At 45.6% G+C, this 20,671-nt stretch overlaps 1 protein-coding gene across 1 annotated transcript in view; it reads left to right on the plus strand.

The window, feature by feature from the left end:
* Nucleotides 1-20,671, plus strand: part of LOC135909741 (cytochrome P450 3A6-like) — a 58,188-nt gene that overhangs the window by 23,711 nt on the left and 13,806 nt on the right. The window contains exons 8-11 of the mRNA XM_065441803.2: nucleotides 5,232-5,362; nucleotides 15,125-15,221; nucleotides 18,743-18,806; nucleotides 18,871-18,979. Coding sequence (XP_065297875.1) covers nucleotides 5,232-5,362; nucleotides 15,125-15,221; nucleotides 18,743-18,806; nucleotides 18,871-18,979 — 401 coding nt within the window. The remainder of the gene's footprint in view (nucleotides 1-5,231; nucleotides 5,363-15,124; nucleotides 15,222-18,742; nucleotides 18,807-18,870; nucleotides 18,980-20,671) is intronic.

Below are 20,671 nucleotides of genomic sequence, written 5' to 3' on the forward strand. Positions count from 1 at the left end.
TAAGATCGCATTTGAAAGCCTATCTAATTTTGAAGGGACAGCTTTTCTTCTTTTTTTTTACTTGCTCTGGGGCTTTCGTGTTTGACACAGGAGTAAAGCACACGAGCAGGCCGACGCAAGGGTATCGCATGACGCAATGAATAGCGTAACGTGTCCGCAAAAAGTGACAAAACGCGTGTTTGTTGCGTGTTCATGATACGCTGCTACTGCCGACGCAATCGCAGACTTCCCCCTGTTCTGCGTCACTTGTGAAGCGTAGTGATGTGTTATTTCAGTGATGTGTAAAAGCCCTCAATCTCCAAAAGTAGCACCAGCCACTCCCCGCCTCTTCCGCTCCACTAACGCGCTCGGCACTGCCTCGACAGTGGCCCCACCTATGCTGGCCCTGCCGTAGCAGACGACGGCTAACTCGCCACCAGAGAAAATCCGCGGAAAAGTTCGTGCGAGCCCAGCGGAGCAGTTTCTGATGCCGGGTGTCGCTTCGTCGGTCGGTAACTGGCGTTAATAGTGTCTTGTTGGAATTGCGCAAAAAAAATAGAGAAAAGTACTATTATTTAAGGCGTAAAGCGCCCGCACGTTGAGAGGCCGTGTTCTGAAATACGACGCATGCACATAGTGTGCTCAAACACGCGCGTAATTACCTCATTTCCACGTTCTGACTGCTTCAAAGTAATGTGTACCTAGTTTCGTAGGTCCATTTACGTACCTCCACAACACTTTTGTTCCGCCGGCGCGTGAGAAATTCCAGCTGTCTGGGGCCAGCAACACCCAGCAACAAGGTCGCTTCTGCGCCGTGCCTTTTACAGATGCGTGTACCTCATGCACGTCTTTTGGCGGCCATGAGAAACGTTCTCACAGGTACACAGTATTGATAATTTGCACAATGAACCAGGACATGAAATCGTTTTTTTATTTTTCTAAGAGATTTATTAGCAACCGGCTAAGGCGAATGAGTAGCAGTCACAAGCGGTCTGCCAAGAACAGCAACCAGGAGCTCATACCGGTAGCGATGGTGCTGAGGCGCAGGCAGGCTACTCTTCGTTACACTCGCCCTCCGCAGAAAAGGAGCCATCGTGGCGGCTTAAGGAGGAGAGACTACTATTGGCTTAATGCGGCTTAGTACGGCTTAATGCGAGAGACGTGGACAAGCTCGCGGCCACGATGGCGTATCTGTGGATGGCGTGAGGGGCTCTACGATGTAATTGACGGAAAACGTTTGCTCCAGGACGCGGTAGGGTCCAAGGTATTTGGCGACAAGTTTTGCGGAGAGGCTGGGTGTGGTAGCGGGTACCCGAAGCCATACGAGAGAGCCAGGAGAAGAAATTGGTGCAGAGCGGTCGTCAGGTTGACGGCATTGCTGCTGCAGTGGTCCTCGGTGGAAAAAGAACGGGCTAGCTGGCGGCATTCCTCGGCATGACGAGCAGCTTCAGATAGCGGAGTACTTTCGGACGCGTGAGGTGTATATGAAAGAATGGTATCGAGCGTATTAGAAGGTTCTCGTCCGTATAGGTGAAAGCAAGGGGAAAATCCAGTAGTTGCTTGGGCCGCAGTAATGTACGCATACGTCACGAAAGGGATAACTTGGTCCCATTCTGAATGATCAGAGGCAACGTACATCGAGAGCATATCACCAAGAGCACGGTGGAAGCGCTCGGTCATTCCGTTAGTTTGCGGATGCTACGCCGTACTGGTGCGGTGGACGATTCGGCATTCGTCGACTAGTGCCTTCAAAGCATCGGAAAGAAAGGCGCGGCCTCTATCGCGCAGAAGTTCGCCAGGCGCACCGTGGCGAAGAATGAAATGTAACAGGAACGATGCAACGTCGCGGGCGGTGGCAGTCGGCAGAGCGGCTGTTTCAGCATGGCGGGTCAAGTGATCCACTGCAACAATAATCCAACGGTTGCCTGCTGGAGTGGAGGGTAGCGGTCCGTATACGTCTATACCAACACGATCAAAGGGCCGAATAGGGCAGGGAAGGGGTAGTGACGGGTAGACTTGTCCGGGAGGTGATTTTCGGCGTTGGCACGGAGCGAAGGTGCGAATGAACTTTCGGACGTAGTTATACAAGCCGCGCGAATAAAATCGGGTGCGTAGTCGAGCATATATGTCTTGAAGAGGCCGACATGCGCGCACTGAGAGTCTGCGTGGAAAGCGTCGCAGATAAGGTCACGGAGATGCCGGGGTATCGCGAGAAGCCACTTGCGACCGTCAGAGAGGTAATTACGACGATAAAAAATGTCGTCGCGAATGAAGAAGTGGGTGGCCTGGCGGCGAAGAGCACGAGATGGTGAAGAGGTGGAAGGATCAGAAAGGATGTTGACGAGAGCACTGATCCAGGGATCCTTGCACTGCTCGGACGGCATGTTGCGCAGTGCATGAGATGTAAGCGTGGGCTCAAGGGGCAAGCGCAGTCAGCGGACACCGGTGAGCGAGAAAGGGCGTCAGCTTGCCTGTGTTTGCGGCCGGAACGGTATAGAACGCGGATGTCGTACTCCTCTAGCTTAAGGGTCCAGCGAGCAAGTCGGCCAGATGGGTCCTTAAGGGTAGACCCTGAACAAAGGGTATGATTGTCAGGGACGACATCGAAAGGGCAACCATACAAATAAGAACGGATTTTTCCAATGGCCCAAATAATGGCTAAACACTCTTTCTCTGTAACCGAGTAATTATCCTCGGCCTTTGTTGCAACGACATATTCATGAAACCCCGCTTTTCGTTGCGCGAGTACGGCGCCGAGTCCGACGCCGCTAGCACTGGTGTGGACCTCAGTGGGGGCTTCAGGATCGAAGTGGCGGAGGATAGGTGGTGAGGTTAGCAGGTGGCGTAAATTCGTGAACGCCTCATCGCAGGCAGGCGACCAAGCGGAAAGCTCTTTGTCGCCACAAAGAAAGGCTGTCAGGGGTGTAATAACGGAAGCGAAATTTTGAATGAAACGTCGGAAATACGAGCATAAACCAAGGAAACATTGAAGCTCCTTTAACTTCTTTCGATGTGGAAAGCGACAGCGTGGAGCTTGGCTGCATCCGGAAGGACGCCGTCTTGCGATACAACATGGCCAAGAATAGTGAGCTTCCGGGCACCGAAACGACATTTTTTAAAGTTGAGTTGAAGTCCCACGTCAGTAAGGCATTTCAGAACGTGCTCTAGACGGCTGTGATGTGTTCGGAAATCAGCGGAAAAGACAACTACGTCATCCAGGTAGCATAGGCTTGTGTTCCATTTGAGGCCGCGTAAAATGTTATCCATCATTATCTCAAAAGTGGCTGGAGCTTTACACAAGCCGAAAGGCATTACGATGAGTTCGTATAATCCGTCAGGTGTTACAAATGTTGTTTTGGGTTGATCAGATAGTGCCAAACGGACTTGCCACTATCCGAAACGTAAATCCAGCGAAGAAAAAGACTCCGCTCCCTGCAAACAGTATTTATTACAATGCAAGTGGTTGCAATTTGATAGCAAGAACGAACTTTATAAAACAACTGAACAGTGGTTCGCTAAATAATTATCCCCCCTTTAATTAGCACTAGTAACATTTTCATTCAAGTGCTTAGGTTATATCTGTATACTAGGTTCATCTGTATTCTATTGCGTTGTAAGTTGTTGCAGGGAAGCAGTGTTGCTTTAACTGGAACACTCAAGGCACACAAGACAGGGAAAAAATTGATTCTTGGGTTTTACGTGACAGAACTACGATACGATTATAGGCAGGCCGGAATGGGGGACTCGGAATTATTCTTGACCAGCTGGGGTTCTTTAACGTGCCCCAGTGCACGGGTCGTGGGCGTCTTTGCATATCGCGCCCACCGAAACGTGGCCGCCGCGGCCGCTATGTGATCCCGCGACCTTCCGCGATCAATCCGCGTGCGCGTACTTTCGTCGCACTGGACCAGCAATGGCAATCGGAGCATGCTGGAAAGAAAAAAAAAATGGCTGTGGCTTAGCTAAGGTTAAGCCCAGGATGCGAAGCATACTAGCCTTTATTTCAGTTGTTGAACAACTGTTTAGGCTGGTGAACTGCTGTTGCTTGGCTATATTTGGTTCGGCTAGACGAAGAAACCACTCATGCAGGCGAGCGCACGAGCTGAGACCCGGCTATGTAGCTACGCAGCCGCAAGCGAGCGCACGAGTTGAGCCTCCGCTTTTGCAGCTGTTATGACGTCATATGGTAGCTACGCGGCCGCGCGCGGCACAGCAAGGAAGAGCGTGGTTGTGCGGCTGGTATGCTTCGCATAATATACAAAAGCGTGACGCGTGCTTTCACGTGACACACACTGGCCTATGGAGGAGCGGAGCAGACGGGCGACAGTCGGCGTGGAGGAGGAAACGCCGGGGAGAGCAGAGTGGCAGAAAGATCTAAGAATGGCGCTACTTTTCGAAAATTGAGGTGCTTTAGCGATGCGCGGTAGGCAACGCTCTCTCGCGGTGTTCTATAAAACTGAGCTGTGCGTCACGTCACTGAGCTCTCCACGCAGGAGAGAGGTCAGTGGTGCACGCGCGCGCGGCATCGTGTCTACGTGCGAATAGGGATCGTGAAGACGGAATCGAATACGAGTATAGAATAGAACCAGAGACAAATGGTATCGAATAGAATACCCAGTATTTTTTGAATACCTTTTCAATGTTGAAGTGCCTTTCTCAGCAATAATACAAAGCTATCTTCACGTCCTCTACATTCACAACTTTGTTAACTTCCTGCCGTTACACTGCATGTCATGAAGCGCTATTCAGTAAACGCACAAATAGAGCTATGGGAGCGAATAAACAGATTCTTAGCATGGTCAAGGCTCAACAGGGAATGCGAATGGCGGAAGTCTAGCCGGAAGAGCATGGCTCCCGGATCAACGTAAGGTGCCGCACTGCTCAGGTACTTGTGTTTTATGCCTGTTATCGTCACCACCATAACATTTGTTCCGTGCTTGGACCCAGTTTATGCTTAATTGCGGATAGCTGGTGATTCCAAACATACAAATTTTTAACAAAAAATTCGTATTTATAACTGTTCCGAAGAGAGAAAACTTTAAGCACATACTTTCTAACGACAACGAACTATTTAACTCGGAGAATTCAATGTTTGCTCGAGGCAGTTCTTAACAATACTGCCTCAAATGTGTTTCCAGCTGCTCTTATGGAACCAAATATTTGACAAAGACTTTGCTTGGTTCGCTGGCTATTCGCACTAACATCTTCCTGAAAATACCAAACCATAGGGAGTGGCATATGACTCATTTCAGAGAACCTGTACCACTGGCAATGGCTCCTGAAGTGGGCTTTCATGGTCATCGACAGGATCAGCAGCAATCCCCATGCAGAAATGACCAAAAAAGTCACAGAAGTCATTCAATACCGACGAAAAAATCCGGAGGTGCGTAATGTAACCGAACTTGGAATTTGGGAGTGCGCATCAGTTGTACAAATAGATAGCACTACTAAACCATTTCTAAATGTAACGTCTTTCGGAAGCCTAAATTTTTGGAAAGATAGTTCATGGGTTTAGAGCGACGTTCGCCAGGTGAAACGTAATTATGCTCAATTTATATTTGTTCCTGTTCGTGTGATTATGTTGGTATACAGAACCTTATGCATACTAAGCAGACTTGTACGCAAGCAATCAGATGTAATTATTTACTTCTACTCAATTATGTTTTGCAGTAATTTTGTAATCTACTAATAACCTTGCGTAGTCACTAACGCGCTAGCTATATTTCCGTCACTTTTTCAGTATCCAATTGTATATAACGATTTCCACTTGAGACAGGTAACGCATCTGCGAACAGGTAAATTGTGTGCAGAGTGCGAAGGGATGAAAATAATGTAAGTTGTTTGATTACCACCTGCGCACAACTAACGTCCTGCAGCTACACCTCAGTCACCTGAACATGCAACGCTTTCAGCCTGCAGATTAGGACTATTGTGTAGGTACTCTAGCGCCTGAGTTTTTCTTTTACAATACCGTTCTTTCCCTCTCTCCTGAAATCGCTCATAGACGGCCCGCATAGGCAGTAAGAGCTGCGTCTCCATTGGTCTTCGCTTAGTGCAGTCTATGACTTCTCTGATATAGGCAAGCTTTTTTGGTTGTTAAACCCATATTTTACCGGTGGTATATTACATGTTATGAGCCATATATATATATTTCTATTAGATTTTATGACAAGGACATACTTCTAGGACTGTACACTATAGGCACCTTTATATTGTTACGGAGAGATCGAGAGGTGGATGAACGCGACGCTAGGCAGAGCGACGAAGACGACGATGAGGACGCTTGCAGGTGCGTCGGATAAGACATCTTATCTTGCCCTAGCTTTCTTCGTAAATATTTTGTAAATCTCCGCCTACATCTCGCCTTCGTCACACATTGGTGGAAGTGCTGGGTACGTCATGCCTCGTAACAGAACTCCGCAGCAGCCTTCGTGTTGGATTTCTCTCTGCAATGGCGGAACACCAGCGCCTACATCAGAGCCCGCCACTTTAATGGTTGTGGTGGTGCAACCCCGGGATCCGGGCACGTTGAGTGGCTAGCGGAGTACGAACGCGTGAGAGCTAACAACCGATGAGACCCGACCCTGATGTCGCTAAATATTATTTTCTACCTCAAGGAATCTGCAAAACTATCGTTCGGAAACCACGAAACTGATATCGGGAGCTGGGACACCTGCAGAGAAAAACTGCGGCACTTGTTTGGGAAGCCCGTTGGCCAAAAGATCACCGCGAAAAAAGGTGCTCACGACGTGTCTACAGAATCATACGTCTCGTACATTGAAGCCGTGTTATCGCTATGTCGAAAGACCGATGCCGAGATGACGGAGGACGACGAGGTTGGGCAAATCTTGAAAGGGATTGCCGACGACGCATTGAACCTTTCAATGTGCACAAATTCCTCTACAGTCGACGCTCTTACAAAGCGGTGCCGGCGATTTGAGCAGGCTAAAATACAGCGTATTGGCCACGCGTTTGCCCGTCTTCCCAACACGGCGGCAATGTCTTCCGAAGACCACACGGCAGCATAGCTGTCAGTTACGCCAGATCACCTGACACGGATAGTGCGCCGCGAGATTGAGGCCTTTACCCCTGCCCCGATTCACGCCTTTGATTCGAGCTTGACGACTTCATTCGTCCAAACCAAAAGCCCTGTTACGACAGCCGACACAGAAGTGCACACTTCACGCCTGACATGGCGACCATAGGTCACTATGGCACCGTGTTGGCCTATCAGAGAAGCTCCTCCCACATTACACCGGGCCTTACACCCACGAGATTGTACCCCTGCGCCCTGCTTCTTCGACCTCCCCGCTACAAATTCATGTCGTTCACGTTCCCGGTTGAAGCCGTATTGACCTTCTTGCTCCTCAACTTCGTAGCAAGTGCCGGGATGGCACTTCCACGACCGGAGGCTGATGTTACGGAGCGATCGATAAGTGGATGAACGCGAGGAAAGCAAAGCGATGAAGACGACGATGAGAATGCTTGCAGGTGGGCCGCATCGGACATCATTTCTTGCCCTAGTTTTCTGTGTAAATACTTTTAAATATATCCTTCGCCTACATCTCGCCCGCGTCTCAATATTTAAATATGTTTTAGATTTGGCCACCTTTTCAAATAACGTGAACGTTTGATGGCGTCCGTTACAACTAGTCGTTTAAGTCTATCTGACTAGGCAGTGAACAGTGCCGAAGGAAAGTCCCCCAGATTATCATCATTATCGGTCTATTCTTACGTTAACCGTGAAACAGAGGCTTCTCACCGCGGTCTCCAATTACGGCTGTTATGCGTTAATTAAATCAAAGTTATGCCCACAAATTTGTTCATTTCGTCACCCCAACAAATTTTCTGTTATTCTAAAGTGCGCTTTCCTTCCTCTGGCATTCATTCTGTAACTGCAATAACTAATCGATTATTTCTTTTATTTATTTATTTATTTATTTATTTAGGAATACTGCAGGCCTTAGAAGGCCGAGGCGTAAGGGGAAGGTACATACAAAAAAGATAACACAATAGATTCACGAAGGAGGAGAAACAGCTCCGGAAAAAAAGTAATAGAAATTAGGAATTTATGATGAGTAAAGCACCTAAATAATTCACAGAGAGCGGCAAATACAAATTGAAACACTGTTTCATGAGCAGAATTTCGAAGCACTGGAAATATAATAGAGAGAAAGAGGAGTGTCTAATTCAAAATTGTTACACCGCATAAATTAATAAATATTGCATAACGATACAAATTGAAACAATATTTCGTAACCACAAGCACTGATTTTTATATAGTAATAGACGCTATTGAGTCAGTGCTGGCACGTTTGCTATAAGGTAGGCTGTTACATTCCGTTAATGTGTGATGGAAAGAGGAATACATAACGACGTTGGTTCTACCTTTATATAAGGCCTTAATGAGGCAGCGTGGCGATGTCTTGTTAGGCGGGCAGCAAGGGGTGTTATACAACGTTCAGGAGAAAGAGATAGCTTATCGTAAGTCAGTAAGAAGTGACATTTAAGCCTGTGAATTTTCCTTTTTTGTTATAAAAACTGAATGTTGTGTTCAGCCATTAACTGACTTGGGGAATCACTTGAGCGATATTTAAAGAAGATGAAGCTTACTGCTTTACTTTGTATCATTTCTAGTGCATCGATGTTAGTTTTAGTATAGGGATACCATACAATAGTTCCGTACTCGAGTTTTGGACGGACAAGAGAGCTGTAGTCTATAAGACGGGTTTCAGAAGAAGCGTGTTTTAATTTACGCCTGATGTAGCAAAGCTTTTTAAAAACTGAGTCGCAAAGATGAGAGATGTGCGATTTCCAACTAAGGTTAGTGGCTATTGTAGCACCGACGTACTTATATTCATTCACCTCCATAAGAGGTTTTCATAGGCTATAGGTAAACGACAATTTCTTAATTTTTCTAGTGATTTTCATAAATACTGTTTTATCAATGTTAAGCTGCATATCCCAGCGTGCACACTAGGCTAGTATATATGTTAAATAATAATGATCCAATAACACTACCCTGGGGAACACCAGAGGTGACAGGAAGTATACAGGAATAACAATAATCAACTACTACGAATTGCGTACAGTTGGAAAGATAAGCGCGAATCCCAGTAACGAGATGTGAAGGAATGTTGAGATGTTCAAGTTTTTCCATTAGCTTTGCGTGCGATACAAGATCAAATACTTTCCTGAAGTCCAAAAATATGATGTCTGTTTGTCCTGATTTTTCGACAGTGCTAGCGAGACTGTGAAGTACAGTGGTTAATTGGGTTACAGGGGAGAGGCCCTTTCGAAAACCATGCTGCATAGGAGATAGAATGGCTCTATCATCATGAAAATTATTGATGTGAAAAGCAGGAATGTGTTGTAAATGTTTGTAACAAGATGATGTTAGTGATGTGGGGTGGTAGTGTGCCGCTAGTAATGGATCGCCTATCTTTAGTATCGGAACAGTACGAGCAGAAAGCCAATTGTTAGGAAGTACCGCCGGTGAAAGGGATGCACGAAAGATGTTAACAAGAAAGCGAGATAGCATTTCGGCGTATCTGTGAAGAAACACGTGTGGCAGGTTATCCGGCCCTGGAGACGATATTGTTTTTATATTTACAAGCATAGAAAAGACGCCAGACAAAGGAATAAAACTAAGATGATCATTGTGTGCTACGCCACTCACACGAGGGGAAACGGGCGAGTTCGAAAATACAGTGTTAAAATAAGCATTGAAGGGATCAGCGATATCTTGTTTAGCGACGACAGGATTGCCCTCATGCACAGCACAATCGAATGATTTACTTTTTTTACTCAGATAGCCCCAAAACATGGAAGGAGGAGTTCTGATGAAGTTAGGCAGGGTTAACAGGAAATAGCGATGTTTAGCAACACTGAACGCCTCACTTAATGTTGCTTGGTATTGTCCTACTATGTCACGGGAAATACCCTGTCGTCTTAGGCGCTTGACCTTTCTCTTTACGTGCACTGTGTCACACGTCGTTCAGGGAGTAGCTATAGATGATTTCTTGATGTAAGTGTCCTGTGCAGTGCAAGACCTGCCCAGCTCAATTTTTTTTCCCTTTAGTATCAGCTAAAATATTGGCAACCCCTGCTTTCATTATGATCCACACCACTCTGTTTTCTGTCTCTTAACGTTACGCGAAACATTTTTGGTTCCATCGCTCCTTGTGCGTTCTTTAACTTGTTGTCAAGATTCTTCGTTGAACTGCAAGTTTCCTCCCCATATGTCAGCGCCGATAGAATGCAATAATCATGCGCCTTTATTTTCAATGACAACGGGAAGCTGCTGGCATGATCTAGTAATGCCTGCCATGTGCGCTAAAACACGTTTTCATTCTATTGCAACTGTCCTTCTTATGGTGCCGCTCTTCTGTGGCTTTCTGAGCTAAAGAAACGCGCAGAGATTCTAGAGGTTGACCGGTAATCATAGGTTCTTGTTCTATCAGAACATTATCTTTGTCGTGTGCGTATTATTCTTCGACCCTACTCTCACACCACATCTCCATCAGATGTTCGCAGACACACCGAAACCACATTTCTGTGGCTCAATAGCGATAGCCGCTTCAGCTGCTGATGCCAAGAATTCGCCTTATTTCATCTGTTTCTGTTCTTCACTCGCCCTATGGAGAGCACCATCCCCTAAAATTAAACTCGGCCCTTGAACGAGAACCTAGACCCGAGCATCGCGACATTAAGTAACTACAATCTTTTAATCAAGGTTTTCGTATGTTACTACACCACTGGTTTCTCCAGCGCGCATATCGTGTGATCTTTTATGGTCGCTGCACATGACTTCGACTTCGACAAAACGAGGCAAGGGCACCGAATAAAACTTCGAAAAGCCATTCTTGCGCCTATAAACAACGTGTGAAGGGCAGCATAGTAAGCTGTGGAAGAACCAGGCCATTTTGTTCTATTTACTGCACTTGTGCAGTGTTAATAAAAGCCAAAAGGAAAGTAACGTTGGAGTAATTGATTAATATTTAGTAAGGCCTCCGTTACGTTGGTGCGGCAGTATTTGTAAACAGTAATGAATTAAATTTTTAGAAAGAAATACTTCTATTTGAAATAGGCTATTTCGTTTCTGCAAAATATACAAATCTGTTACTTGGCACGCTTGGGCTAAAAATGTATAAGAAGAGCGATTTTCGTCGTACATCAGTTCATCTGTGTGGCCGCATGTACACCGACTTCTGCCACCCTTGGTCTCGGTTTCATGAAGCAAGGACGAGTGCTTTCTACAAGTGTGTTGGAATTACCTTGTAGAGCAGGCAGCCTGTTTTCAGCACTTCTAGTGCGAGATAACGTGGAAATGTTTATAACCCTAACGGCACGCGCTACATTCTTCGCATGTTTGTTTTGAACACCGTGTGTTCGTTTTACGCATAAGGAATGAATTATTACCCGAAAAGCTCATTCAAAATGTGACTTATTCAGCCTCAACCCCACAAATCCGGCAAGGCTAATCGCGCGCAGCTAGACAGTGTATTATTGAAGATGCATGTCAAGAAGCCGCTGAGATGCGCCAGTGGGTGCTTCTACATTTCCTCAAGAAAAACGGCGAACAGTGGCAGGTGCGACCTGCCGTCAAGTATTTTTAGGCTCCGCTCAAGTATGCTTCTGAGATGGCGATGAATATTACAGCGCTAGGTTTATTCATGGCCTCATTGAATTAAAGAGCATCTAGTCTATAACTTAACGTAAATTTCTTGTTATGGGTCGATAACTATATCTTAAATACCCTTGAATCTAGATGATAAAAGAGGTCAGCTTGAACTGACACGTTATCGCAGCATAAAAATATTCAGCGGTAGCAAAGATCGGCCTATTTCGCATCAATGTGAATGCTTAGTCGTCGTCGGCATCGAAATTCAAATTATAGGAAACTTGCTAAGGTGGCGTTCGGATGCGGGAGATAACGAGGCGATTGAAGAGGTGGGGGGCAACTCTGCGCGTAAGATAAACTTCCTGAATACGGGCCCTCAGTTATAAATATAAGCAAATGACAGCAATCGGTACTAAGAGAGTTGCCAGCAGCCACACTTGCTGTAGTACGATGTATTGTTTCTACAAGGCAGAAGTTCAGGGAAAGATGGAGACTTGGGAGTCATGAAAACTTCAATAAAACAATGTATCTGGGCCTAACTTTCAGACAAGGAGAGAGAGAGAGAGAGGGGAAAGGGGAAAGGCAGGGAGGTTAACCAGAGAGAAAGATCCGGTTGGCTACCCTACGCTGGGGAGAGAGGGAAGGGGGAGGTAAAGTGGTAACAAAGTAGAGATAAGGAAAGGAAGGAGCGTAGACACACAATCACAATCGGTCACTGTCACCGAATACTGTCATCGCACAGCACAGTGACACTTGACGCATTATCAACATCTGTTCAGGCTACAGCCGCCTGTCCAATTCTGTCGCCCTCAGAAACCGCAACAGTGCCCTCGTCGCCCTCTGCTGCGATGGCTTATGATGGCGGTATTTTAAAATAGGTTCCTCTGTGAGAGGTCTTTCGTCAAAGCGCGCTATCGCTGTTGCGAGTGATTGTCTCCGTAAATTATATCGAGGACAGTCACAAAGAAGGTGTTGAAAAGTCTCCTCGTTACAACAGTCCTCACACGAGGCGTTGTCGGCCCATCCAATTCGGTAAGCGAAAGACTTGGTGAAAGCCACCCCTAGCCATAGTCGACAAAGCAGGGTAGCTCCACGACGGCAGCAGAGTCCAGCTGGAATACAAAGGCGTAGGGAGGAGTCAAAATTGTGGAGTCGGTAGTCGTGAAAACTTCCAGCGTTCCACAAGGAGAACGTGATGTCACGGCTGATCATTCGAAGTTTTCGAGCGGCATCTCTCCTTGATAACGGTACCGGCTCCTCTTCGTCCCCTTGAAGAGCCGACCGAGCAGCGTTATCAGGGTGTTCGTTCCCTATGACTCTGCAGTGACTGGGAAGCCACTGAAATGCCACGTGGTGTCCTTTCTCAGTTAAGGTATGAATGAGTTCTCTGATCTCAAATACCAGTTGTTCGTGTGGTCCGCGCCGCAGGGCCAATTTCAGACAAGGAGGGCTGTGTGAGAGTCTTGGCAGTGACTTGTCTTGGTCAGGGCAACTGGCGAAGTCCCTTTGTCAATATGATGGCTCACTACAAAATTCATTGTTCGAGCATTTTTATTCACTTCGATTTTGTCCGCGTGTTCCGTGCATTTTTGTCTGTTCTTACGGTTCACTACGTGTGGCGATGGAGGAAATGGATGCCAAGCACCTAAGACGCGACATGCCCAATCGTCTCCCTGTCAACCTAAAAAACTTGTCCGCCGGGTGTGAGCGGCGGGATTACGCACCAGTGCAAATGCTACTCTCCTTTAATATGCGTTCACTCCCTCTACGGCAGGTAGTGGTTTCTCTCCGAATTCCTTTGTGTGGGTTGCCCAGTGTGTTGACCTGGCGTTACCTACGCTCCTTACCTTTATGCAAGTGGGTGAGTTTTCTCGGTATTCCTTTGTGTGAAGTGACCAGTGTGCTCGCAAGGCCCGCTACCAGTAAACAAGAAAGAAAGCGGTTGCCCTGATGGTGTTAGGCAGAAGGCCAGCGAGACACTACGGACACATCTTCTCTGCCCATGCCTGCAGGAGCACGAACGCTGAACGTTTTTGTACTTTTTGGCTTGAAGCGCACCGCTAACCCGCAACGATGCATTAAACTTCTCGTCCTGTTTTCACATCATCTTGCCTTTCCTGTTGAACCCTTTCTGATGGTCAATCTGATACAATATCCAAGCAAACGCTGTTGAAGGTTGCCAAAACCGCGTCCCCGTAGCAACTGGCGGTACCAGCCGCAAGCACTGGTGACAGCCGTAACACTTTATTCTTCTTTGTGAAGCGCATTCGACCAGAATGTACTAATTTTTTATTACATTGTGTTGGCTGGAGTACGAAAACACTTTTGCGCCTGCAGTTGGTAGTCGCAAATGTATGAGACGAATGTTTAGTTCTACTAATGCTGTCTTGCTTTGTCTCTTACCGGCAATGCGTCGGTGTAGACAGAGCTGTCTAACCAGGTGGGTACAAATGTAGCCGTTACGAAATTTAATGTTTCGCTATATACAGGGTCTGTTCTGAAAGTAATAGGACTCATTTTTTTTAAATTTAATCATGAGAATACTACAAACGATTAGAAATTTTCAAAGTAGCACCCTTCCGCATCTGCACACGGTTGCCAATGAGTTTTACAGTTTTCGTACGCCTCCAGGGACGCCTGCACTGGAATGCTGTTTAGCTCCCTCATCATGGCCTGTTGAACTGCCTCTACTAATTTGTGATGCTTGCTCTTGTGCGTCGATTTTATTCTCGGGAATAGAAAAATGTTTGGCGGGGCCAAGTCAGGGCTGTAGGGGGGCTGAGACAGCGTTGCCACCTTGTGCTTGACAAGACACTCCACTACGCGGAACGCTGTGTGGCTCGGCTCGTTATCATGGTGCAGCCGCCAGTTGTTGGTAATGGCTGGGTGGACACGAACAATGTGTTTTCGCAGTCCTTTGAGGACTTCAACGTAAAAAACTGCATATACTATTTGTTCGTGTGGTACAAACTCTTTGTGGATGAGTCCATGTCGATCTAAAAAGCAAATGAGCATGGAATTTTGCTAGGATTTGCTCATTCGTGCATTCTTGGGGCGTGGGAAAGAAGGGGTGTGCCATTCTTAGCTCTGCCGCTTGCTCTCCAAGTCGTAATCAAACACCCACATCTAGTCACGGGTCACTACAATGTCCGAAAAGTCGCGGTCCTCATTCACATGATGAAGAACATACTAACAGATCGCTTTCCGGTTGGCCTTTTGCTCCGGTGACAACACTCGCAGCACGAACTTCGCGCACACTTTCCTCATGGCTGACTTTTTTGTCACGATCTCAAAAACTTGGGCTTGAGGAATGCTCAAGTCATCAGCAATCATTCTGATGCTCATCCTACGACCCATGAATGCAGCGGTGGTAAGGAATGTAAGATAATACATTAGCATTATTGTCTCGGCGATACGGAAAGATTAAAGCGCTTATGCGTCGGTAGGTGGAGATTTTTAGTGATAGCCATTATTTCCGGAAGACTGTGTCGAAGTGTGTCTTCTACTGTATTTTTTCTACAGGTGAGAGTACCGGACATGGCTCAAATTCTTCTCGATGGTCTTCTAGAAGAAAAGGTTTCCGAAGTCGAGAAGCATGACGTCAGTGTAGACAACACAGGTATCACGTAAACTGTTGACCTAACCTACTGCACGAAACTTGTTATTAGAAATGAGGCAAATAAAACATAGAAATGTGCGAGAAAGAGAACAAGACCTCTTCATGTCCTCGGACAGAAGATATCGAGATTGCTCAAAACTCATTGCAAACACTGATACGTTTTGGATGCCCAGCCCACTCCTCGAAGGATGTCGCTAGCAGCTGGTTTTATAAGGCAGAAGTATCATTTATAAAGCTGCACTGAGAATTTCGTACAAGTGCGTATAGCACATAGAAAATACTTATTTGTCAGTACTTGATGTTTGGTTCAGCAACACCTGCCTTGGACGCATTTCATGGTAAAATATGTTCTGCATATTTTATACCTTTCTTAAGCTCGCTTTTTCGCAACACCTTCAGCGTAACGATGTGAACTAGCTGTATTCTTATCATGTGCCCACCTTATCGCGGTACCACACTATCGCTACAGCACCTCCCAAAGCACGCGACAAGAAAACATTGAAAGGCCTGATCGCAGCTATATTATGTTATGCACTGAAGTCGGGCTCTGCCTTCGCGCTGCGCCCACTCCAACACCTGCGAGCGCGTATGTCTTTAAAGTTACCTGTTGCTACCTCTTCATTACGCCAGGCATTTTGAAGGCTCGCAACACAATATATATGGGCGTTCAACTACATCCACACAGCTTGTACAGGCAGAATGTTTCATAGATCTATTTCGGCTACTGCGTTTGCAACGACAGTTCTCATATGGCAAACACACTTATGTGCTCTAAGGGGTCATTCGCTATGCAAGATGGTAAATACATAAATTATCAGAGCCCATCATCATTACTGTTAGTCAACTTCTAAAAAGGAGTATGATGTGTACAGATTTTCCTGCTCGAATAACTTAACGTATCAGTCAATTTATTGTGGGAATCATACAAATTAATCTAATTGGCACTCACTGTATACCAAGCCCCACTCAAGATATACCAAGCACCAGCTAATTCAGTTTAAGCAGTAGCCGATTTATTCAAAACACTAGTGAATCACTGCAAACGTAGCGTACTTCAAGAACATCAAATTACAGGTTAAACGAACTTTTTTTTCATTTTTCAATGCTAGGGGATCATATTTTTCATTCAAAACAGGAGGGCAAGATGCGCGTATGGCAGCTTCTTCACACCAGACTATCGGCATCACTTGGGAACTATTTTATTTTTGTCTGAGACTTTTTATTTTTCCTAGAGTAACGCAGCACACGCCAGCTTATGCAAGCAGTTGGGAAGAAATGTTAACATTCTTAAGAGGAGTAATTACAGTATTTTTCCGACTATAACAGGTTGAAAATTAAAATTTCGCTGGTTGTGGACTATGCGTGGTTTCGGGGCTCTTGAAGATATCGAAGCTACCTACACCTGCGAAGTGTTTCCGTGCCTGAGCAAAATTAGCTGCGCAATGACTATCACTGCGCACAAGCGATGTTTCCAGCTCGTTCTGCAAGCTTGGGATCTTGTTAGCGGTGTACGAATAGTACGCTGTAAAATGTAAAACGCCATTGCAACATGCAAATGAACGCAGCACCTTAATGGCATTGATGAAATCCAATGTAGTCTCCGGTACGCAAAAACTAAGGATTGTGAAGGATACGTACACATAGAGGAGCCATTCGTAGAATCCGGCATGCTTGACTTCTTTATATTCTGGCAGCCTTAACGATAGTAATTTTGACGGATTTTAGTATTGACTCTTATATCAGGTGTCCCACGTAATTTGAGCCAATCCTTCAATATATACAGATGCTAAGTAGCTGGACAGAACCAAGATAATGTTGTTTGCCGTCTCTTGCAGACACTCGGATTATTTTTGCGCCCCGCTTAAATACGTAATTCGTACCTAGCAATTATTTATGCACTTCTCAAATGTTATAAATAGCTGAAACGTGCCCAAAAAAGAATTGCAGAGCAACATTATTAACATCTGATACAGCTTTCTGTTGCTCATTACGTGCTACATAAAAGGGTTTTCCAAGCATGAATGAAGCCCGCGAATAAGCGCGAAGGGACGCTAGAGGCCAGTCGCGTGGCAATTTTGCGTGTATTCGGGGGCTTCTCTCATGCCTGTAATAGCAGCCGCGTATGGGAACCTGCTTTATGCCGAAATAAACCAGCCCGAAAAGATCGACGAGAAGGCTTATGTTGAAAAGAGAGCGTTTTCGAAAAAAAGTGACTTCGTGCTCCGCTTACGAGCTCTACGCGACCCACACGACGGCAAGATACATCCGTTTCATACAATATATACTCCGTTTCATACGACAGGTGCAACGCTGTGGATGTTACGCAAGTAGTGCGGTCTCCAAGTTGTATTCCTCCGCGCGTTCCGTCTATGCTTCGCTGGGCGCCAGCGGCGTTTGCTCGCGCGAGCATGCACGTGAGGCTGCCGCAACGGAAAGCTAATAAAGAAACAACGAAAAGCAAATTCTACTTCCAAGGGCAAATTCTTGTTTTCATTTAGAACTGGCTTTATATAAAGAACATTTTCACAATAATCTGTCAAAAGACACCAAACTGTTTCCTGTTGTGAAGGCAACCACTGCAAAAAGTATCTCTAGCCTCCACAGCGTCGAACCTGCTGTATGAAACGGAGGTTAGCTGAGACGTTCACATCAGCAGATGCTATCCGCGAAATGCGTCTTTTCACCAGTGCTGACGGGCGCCTCAGAGCCCGTATAATGCTAGCTGATAAGCGTTACTCATTTGTAATGTCCAGGAATTGCGCTCCGTTGTGTGTTCCATGTTTGTGCACATCGAATCCACGAGGTTGACGCGGTCGCTACAGCTAAAGTTCGCTCGCTTCGACATGACATGCGTGACAGATCGGCTAAACCAACGACAGAAATGATGCAGATGTTCTAGGCTGCTTCGTGCATAGAGGTAATCAGATTTTGCTCCTTACTGCACAATACAACACCTGCAATACAATGTTTTTATTTATTGACGCTTGCTTAACAGTTGCTTAAAAGTCTGTATCATTCAAATCACATGGAGTACGATTTCGTTAATGGCACGATAACGTTAGCAAGCATTACACTTCTGAATACCAGCTGAAGTTTTGATTGTCAACAATTGTTACTGGGAAAAAATTTTGTATTTTGTGATTTCTGGCAGAAAAACACAAAATGGACGAAGATGTGAATGCCAATCGCTTTTGGGGAAATAATCTCTCGCACAGCTCACTAGGTTATGATTTTACGCAAAGTTTATCGGGCAAAACAATACATTGCGAAATTTATCCATGTGCTGAAATCTCCTTGTAGGCTGCTTTATTTTCACACTGATGTAGCGTCCAGTTTTCTTTCTCGAATGAAGTAATTTCTTATTGTGTTTGTTTAATGTATCTTGCTAGCTGCACAACAGGAACACAAATATACTGTGATTAAGCATCAAGGTTCAAGCTGACAACGCGCTCTATTATTGCACAGAATGCTAAAATTATATTCTTTTACAATTTGTAACCTCGGTCATGCTTTCTCCAAAGCACCCCTCCCTCCAGAGACGCTAAACCAGCTGTCTTCAAACTGCATGGCCATCTTCATTGGAGGGTAAGCATCGCTATCACTCTAATTGGAGTGCTGAAGCAAATACGGCGTTTCTTTGTAATTGCAGATATGATACCACAAGGATGGCTTTGACTTTCTGGTTTTATCTGATGGGGAGGTATCCGGAGGTGCAGGAGAAAATGCGCCAGGAGGTCCTTGACGCTTTTGGTAAAGAGGTCAGCTGTTATTTTGAATACTTCGTTCGCTAGATAATTATGATGTTTTTAATTTGTATTAGCGGTATGTACTCGCCTGTGCAATGTAAGAACAAAAAATGCGCTTGCTTCAGTTTAGGAGATGGTGAAACTGTTCTAAAGCGTTCAGAAACAGCACGAGTCTCGGTTGATCGTTTTGGTTTGCCTCCCGAAGCAGCAAAATGGTGCCGCGAGATGACGCAGTGGAGGCTTTCTTAATACTTTTTTCCACCAGGGAACCAAAGGCACAATGCTCGGTAAAAGATTGATTCTACATCTTTTTTCTGTGGTCGTGGACAGCACCCTATTATGTAAAACAAGTTGTACTGTGCAATATATTCTGTAGCTCACATTACTACACCTCCGGTAGAGCGTTGATATTCGTGTAGAATACAATATCACGTAATTGCCCCTTCTGTAGGCTACAAACATAAAAGCATACCAGAATTCGCTATATAATACCTGCGTAAGACTAAATTTGAAAATTATGCACACCACCGTCTCGAGGTCGTGATAAAGAAAAAGCAGGATAACTCTGTCTTACTTCTCGGTGACTTGACATCTGTATCGACGTAAAGCCCCGCGGACAGCTTACCGTTGCAGGTTCAATACTGAACACTCGCTCTTCTTAATGAGCGAGCCCACCTGCTGCCATCATCCTTACTTTCTCTTCACACATTTACCGTGCGTTGACGGTCGTTTCGGTGCACTTCCTCTAATGACCAACAATTTCGCTGTGACGTGCCACAATGCGCACCAACAGTTTCGAATTTACACGCTTTAAACAGCATCAGTTATGCTGCCTTAGCGTAAAACGGTGCTGCCTATCGCTGTTCCCTGCGCAATATATAGGGCATGCCAGCTGTCATGCACCGAGTAAAAAAAAAAGAACACGTGTTATTCTACGTGAATGAGAGGAAGTGCATGTTGCTTCGAGTCTTTATAGAAACCGCCAGTAAACTTTCGTCACTCAAATTCAATAAGTAAATAAAAGCAATTGCAAAGGAATTTTAAGTGTACTTTGTCAATATGTCCCTTAAGATTTTCGAGAGTCATAAGAGGCGTAGAAGCAACATGTTTACAGTGAGGTACACATCACGTGTTTAGTAAAGCGGAGCTCTTTTTTCTGACCGCTCTTGCTGACCGTGGCTAGCGCCTGCTGCTGTTCGTGCGTTCTCGACGAATAGCTAGCACTTCAGGGCGCACTTCTTTGCGTTCCATTAGGATGTGCTGAAGGGTCACCAGATTTTCGCTGAAGCATAGACATGCCTCGTCTCTTTCTGAACATTTTCTCCGGTATGTTTCTTTTGTCCGTTAAGCGCAGAATAGCATTTACGAACGTTAGTGATCGCGCCATTAGTTCTTTCCAGATTCCACGCACCCCCTCATAATTGTTATAACCCCAAAATGGTCCTTGTTTTATTATTGCAATATCCTGCTTCCTCTTTATTTTCACATTATCTTGATGGATGTTTCAATGAGTCTTTCCTTCATTTGTGTATACGCCGAGGTATTTATATTTCTTGACTATGGGTATGACTTTCTGTTGAATTGGCACCAGGTATCTTCATTACTTCACTCGTATCTTCATTAAAGGCCATAATTCCCGATGCCTCTGTGGTAAAATTGTGTCCCATATTTGTCGCTGCATTGCCACAGATGTTCGTAAGCGCC

The sequence above is a fragment of the Dermacentor albipictus genome, chromosome 8, assembly GCF_038994185.2.
Source record: "Dermacentor albipictus isolate Rhodes 1998 colony chromosome 8, USDA_Dalb.pri_finalv2, whole genome shotgun sequence".
NCBI classification, from domain to species: domain Eukaryota; kingdom Metazoa; phylum Arthropoda; class Arachnida; order Ixodida; family Ixodidae; genus Dermacentor; species Dermacentor albipictus.